Source organism: Etheostoma spectabile, chromosome 12, assembly GCF_008692095.1.
Source record: "Etheostoma spectabile isolate EspeVRDwgs_2016 chromosome 12, UIUC_Espe_1.0, whole genome shotgun sequence".
Classification (NCBI taxonomy): domain Eukaryota; kingdom Metazoa; phylum Chordata; class Actinopteri; order Perciformes; family Percidae; genus Etheostoma; species Etheostoma spectabile.
The window spans coordinates 30,508,682-30,514,554 of NC_045744.1; the positions used below are offsets into that span (position 1 = coordinate 30,508,682).

General features: G+C 42.3%; 1 protein-coding gene across 1 annotated transcript in view; it reads right to left on the reverse strand.

Moving 5' to 3' along the window:
* LOC116699831 (potassium voltage-gated channel subfamily H member 6) overlaps positions 1-5,873 on the reverse strand; it is a 142,747-nt gene that overhangs the window by 66,059 nt on the left and 70,815 nt on the right. The window contains exons 7-8 of the mRNA XM_032532621.1: positions 4,021-4,143; positions 1,913-2,082 (exon numbers count right to left, since the gene is read on the reverse strand). Coding sequence (XP_032388512.1) covers positions 1,913-2,082; positions 4,021-4,143 — 293 coding nt within the window. The remainder of the gene's footprint in view (positions 1-1,912; positions 2,083-4,020; positions 4,144-5,873) is intronic.

Genomic DNA, 5,873 nt, shown 5'->3' on the forward strand with positions numbered 1-5,873 from the left:
TTTATCCTTTAGGGTTTAAATTGGGATTTGTTATGTGGGGGGATGGGGCTCTCCCTAGGGGTGTCTGGGGGTATGCCCCCCCAGGAAAAAAATTTGAAAAATAAACCCATAGAAGGGCACTTCTGGAGAGTTTTTTTGAAAAAAAAATGGAGAAATCAAGTCTTGCATGATATGTGCAAAACTGTAGGGTTAAGAACCTTTGCATTGTTGTAGTATCAACAGGTTTTAGGGCATTCAGCATTAACATTATTAACTTCTTATGATATAAGAACTGACCCACACAATGTGCCAAACATAATGAATCACATGAAGAGACAGTAGCATATGTCATATGAGAAGATTTGGGTCTGTGGTGAACAGGTCCAGGGGTCCCTGGTGTAGGGACCAGGGACCCAAAGTTAAATTAATGATGAGGGATCAACTAAGACCACTGAAATTCTAAAGAATGAGAACCAATGAGTTACATAAATTCTATTCCTTTAACCTTTGTGCCAAGGCTCAGTAATGTTTGGCCCTCATCCTCTGTGCCCCACTTACTGTTTTTACTTTTTTGTGAAAATAAAGACTATTTGTTCATTTTAAAAAACATCAAATTAATTATTTACAGTTACATTTAGAGATGCAGAGGTTAGAGATGCACAATAGTGGCCCAACGTTGCAGTATCGTATATATATAGTACATATAGTATAGCTCAGATGTGTTTCACCAGATTTCTGCTCATATTTACAACTTTGTGCACATTCAAAATATAACTCCTCCCATCTCTGTTGTACGTGATTCGGAGAGTTGTAATATAGTCTGCTGTACATGTCATTGCTCCGCTGATATGGTGGATCTCATTCAGACCGTCTGACGGACACAGAGGCCCATTTGGGTCTCTGGTCTCTGACAGAGTTTAGAGGAGGCTGTACGCTGCTCTTCATCGGAGGACTACACGGATGCAACGCGTCACTGCCCCCCCCCAGAGCGAGTCCAATAACATGAACTGAAGTTGCTACACTACCAGCCGCGCTGCTCAACTCTATCTTTACAGAGAGAGTGGACACGAAGCGACGGACAGGTCTGTGATACTCAGAGCTCATACCTGAAGCCGGGAATGCACCTGGGATGGATCGTGAAAAAAATGTTCTCAGTTTGCGACAATTTGAAAATTCCACAGACAGGGAGCGCTCTTGAACCCCTCACAGTCTCTGAAAGCACAACTAGTCGATCACAAGTGGCTCAACAGGTAAAAACATAGATAAACTCATCTTTCAGAAATTTGACCGACCGGGCTGACACTTCAGCGTGAGAAATCGGGGGTGTGGCGTGTGCGCGTGTGAAACCAGTCAAATGCGTGTGTCTCACGGCCAATGCGTGAGAGTTGGCAGCACTGTTTTGAGTTAAAAATAATTGTGAAATGTCTGTCTTAATTTGCTCTCCAACATACCCTGAAACTGGGGGAAATCGAGGCTTTGACACGGAGCTATTGAAAGTAACATCCGAAAACCGACGAATGTCAAACTTTAAACTTTACGGATTTACGCGGATTGTAGCAGAAGCAAATATACAAATGTCAGTGTCCTTATTACACAATGTTGTGTTGTTAACACATAACTTTATCCGTCTTGGCTGTTGCATTGCAATAACAAATACATTTGTAGTAATAAACAGGCGTTATGCCCATGTTAAGTGAGGAGGGATGGTTAGGCACGAAATGCATACCCCTACGTTTTTCTTGTTAAGATGTACCCCAACAATGCCCCTTCATCCAAAAAGGTATGCAGGTGTGACATCATGCTAACTGGTTATCAACATTCATCAGTCCTGTTATTTTAGCACAGTTCAGAGGGCAGCAGGGGAAACCTTACAGCTTCATAATTAACTTGTGCAGCTCAGGTGAGCATCAGTGTTGTGTGAATTTTCACCAACCTTAGTAGAAATGTAGCCGAATAAGGAGTGAATATGGCCGTATAAATGACTAAGAGCAAAATGACCCAGTCCCACACAGCTTTGAATGGACTGTAGTGAAGGATGGTCCACTTTTGGATCCTAGGAGTCTCTAGTTTATACTCTGGCAACACATCGTCCAGAGACAGCACCTACAGGAGAGCGAGACAGAGAGATCTGTTAATTTCCACCGGTTGCGGAGCGTCTGCTGATCTGGGTGGAGTCATTTGGTTTCCATTAAAATCAATGTGTGTATTTCCACTGACTGCGGAACAGCTGTGTTCCGACTCCATCCCAGCTCCGGCAGTCCGCAGCCCTCCGCAGAGCTTCTATTTTTCTTGGATGCCGGCACAAAATAAACTAGACCGTGCTCACGACGGATCATATTTCCCTGCACTGCACCTTGAAAACACAGCACAGAGTTGTTTCCTCTCTATTCCTCTGGATGGTAACAAACTGTTGTTAGTTTTGTGGTTCTATTCTACATGAATTTAATTCTCGTGGGTCCTTGTGACTTCAGCTGTCAGTCATGGCCGCAGCCATTCCGCAACAAATCCGGACCTGGTGGCTGTTGACGGATGGTGGAGCACGGAGCCGACACGCAACAGGTGGACATTGGGGGTTAGTCTGTTCATGGCAGGTCTATTCAGGCAACTGGAGAAGAGGAGAACCTAAGAATGCACAGCCCAGTCTCAGGGCAGTTTGTGAAGTGATGAAGTTATAAAATCTATTGATTAGTGTACCGTGACACAATTTTCTTGTTTTGTTGATGGTGGTGAGCACGAATTTTAAAGTAATGTTTTTCAATGGGAAGCACCTTCCGTAATAACAACATGATGCGTACATCTGCGTAAAAAAATCTGCGTAAGGTGGATGAGTCACACAACACATGACTTTCACCCCGGAGACCGGGGATCGTGTCCCGCGTGTGACAGTTCCTTTCCCCGTTACTTCTTTTTATAACTACAACCGCCCGTGTTGTGGCGCTTCCCGTGTGTGGCGGCATGTGGCAAGCATCCCGTTGTTGTAGCAAGTTGCGTCCCCCAGAGACCATGGATTCTGTCCCGGTGGCCGTGGTCAACACCACGAAATAAAAGAGAAAATCGTGTCACTGTTGACGAATCAATAAATCAAAATAACATCTCCATTTCATGAACTGCCGTGAGACCAGGTTGGAATGCAACAATGTTATTCTTGTATTGCCAGACCTTCCTCCACATCGTTGTAGTCCACAAAGCATTCCAGGATAGGAAAATGTGCTCCGATTTATTGGCATTTCTTTAAACCAATCACAATCATCTTGTGCAGTGCTGCGCGCGGGGCGGTGCCCTGATCCTCAGGAAGGAACTTGTTTTGGTGGGACATGTACAATCAAAGGTTGTTTTAGTCGTGCAACAGAAAACTCAGACAGATAATCTAGCTAGCTGAATTTACCCTGCAGATATCTGAGGAGCAGTTAACCACAGTCCTCATGAATCCACCGGAGTTTAAAATGCCAACTCAGAGAAAGATAAGTAATGGGACATTCGAAAAAGATTGACTTCCGGTGGAATTTCCGCCTGAACCAGAGCAATCCCAAAAGTAGAACGTTGTGAATATAGACTACACCGATATGTCAGAAAGTCTGACCAGGAGGAATGTTGCATGTGGCTGTGTAGGACATGTACTGATATTATATAGCTATTGGGGTTCAGTAGCTCCATCTGAAAGGACTTGGCTTGGGATCCGAAGGGTTGCCGGTACACGCCCCCATGCAGACCAAGTACAGACTGTAGACTGGTAGGTGGTGGAGGGGTGCCCTTGAGCAAGTATAAATCTGGCATTTAAAAAGTATGTCTTAATCTTAATATACTCCAAGCACAGAAATCTGATGCAAATGTCTGTACCAAAACGCGTGACTGCATGGTGGAGATGTTCATACAGTTGTTGGGGTATAAGGTTTGTACAGAAGTAGAAGAAATTTCAGAAAGTTTAGCCTGCTGACAATGCACCCAGACTTATATAACAAACAAAAATGGATGGATAGAGAGACAGAGAGTTGGCATATTTAGTTTAGAACAGAAACAGAGTGCCAAGTCATCTCTACTAACCTGGGTGACTTTCTCAGTGACATGGTGTGTCCTGTCGATCAGTTTGCAGGGAGGTCTGATTTCACCAGGATGTAATGCCAAAAAGGCGTCAGTCTTTGTGTCCAGTAGGCTCTGGGTCATCTGCTGCATGAACAAACCACACATAGACATTATGTATATAGTCACTTTCATAAGAACATTCATAAAAAGGAGTAAGAGTTAGTGACATTTGAAAACAAAAGGAGACAGTTTTTAACTTAAAGGGTCAAACAGAGCCATGTCATGTTCCCTGTGTGTTACATAACAGTAACGTCTGATTTGAACCAAAAACCGGATCCTTTTCTAAACTGTGCTTTTTAATTGAAATTTCTTTGTGCCTTTATGTCCAAACAAAAGTATTACACAAAAATCACTAAGAAATTAAGAAATTGTCACAAAGAAATTGCCATCTCAAAGATAAAACTTAAAAATTTGTGAAATTGTATAATATGTTATTTTGTCTAGAGTTCCTTTTGCTTCCCACTCACCAATACGTCTTTTGCTCTCCATCACGTTTGAGGTTCTCTTCCAATATTCTCGTTTGTGCTTCTAGAATCTTTGTTTGCAGTTCTGACACTCTGGTCTTACAGGGGTGCATCTCTAGTAGCTAATGAGTGTTTTGAGGACACTTGAGTGACAGCTCAGTGCACAACCTGACATTTCAATGCAGCTAACGTTAGAACGAATTGGGACAACACACACCCTACACAACATTACTGTATTCTTACAACATTTATAAAGTGTAATTATTAATCATATATGTTGTCTTTGATATACGTAGCTAGCTGGGTTACTAGATGTTAGTTGTTTTGTTGTATTAAGTTACAAATAAAGCTGTGTATGTTAGTATTTAACGTTAGTTAACTGCTTTCTATACTGTACATTGCTGTGTGTGTATGTTTGGCTGAGCTTGTTTTCATTTCTGGTTAGATCACTTTATATGTACAGTAGGGTTTGAAAGTTTGGACACCCCAAGTAAAAAAAGTGTATTAATATTCATAAAGAAGCCAAGAAATGATGGAAAAATCTCCAAAAGGTATGAGTCTGGGCATTTAAAACCTTAAGATTGACATCACCTGTTCTTTCCAGACGATGATTGAGAACAATCCATGACACTGTCAGGTAGGGTGATCCGAGTAACGGCTGAACAAGAGTATCCGGTACGGATAAAGCGCTTTTGCCGAGGCCAAAGTATTAACGTAATGGAGTCAATATTTTGGACTCGGATTGAAAACAAATCCTCAACTGGCCGCGCAGCGTCTGTGAATATCAGCACCCCCCGCCCTACAAACACAACCCCCCTTCTCTCTCTCACACACACACACACACACACACACACACCACACACACACCACACACACACACACACACCAACACAAACACACACACAACACACACACACACACACACACACAAACACACCCACACTGGTGTAGAAATAAAAAGAACCAAAACAAAACAAAAAAACATCACACTGGTCATAAAAAAATTAAAAGTTAAAAAAAGAAAGTATCTGAGTATGAAAACTCTTGTTCATTACATTTTACTTCATAATTGCAACAGCATGTGTGTATTCATGGTTGCCAAACGTCTTGTTGTATTTACCATGACAACACCATTAATCTGAAGCTCGATGCTGTCATGTAATAGTTTTTCTAATCAGCAAAAAATATACAATTTCTGATCAACTATCATTTTGGGCATGTTAACAGAAAATCACCGGTTAAAGCCCCGCCCATTTCAAGACAACCTGACCCACTTCCCGGTTAAATCTGACCACTTCCGGGTTAGGCCCCGCCCAGTCCGAGTCCGGATACGGATACAGATAATTCATG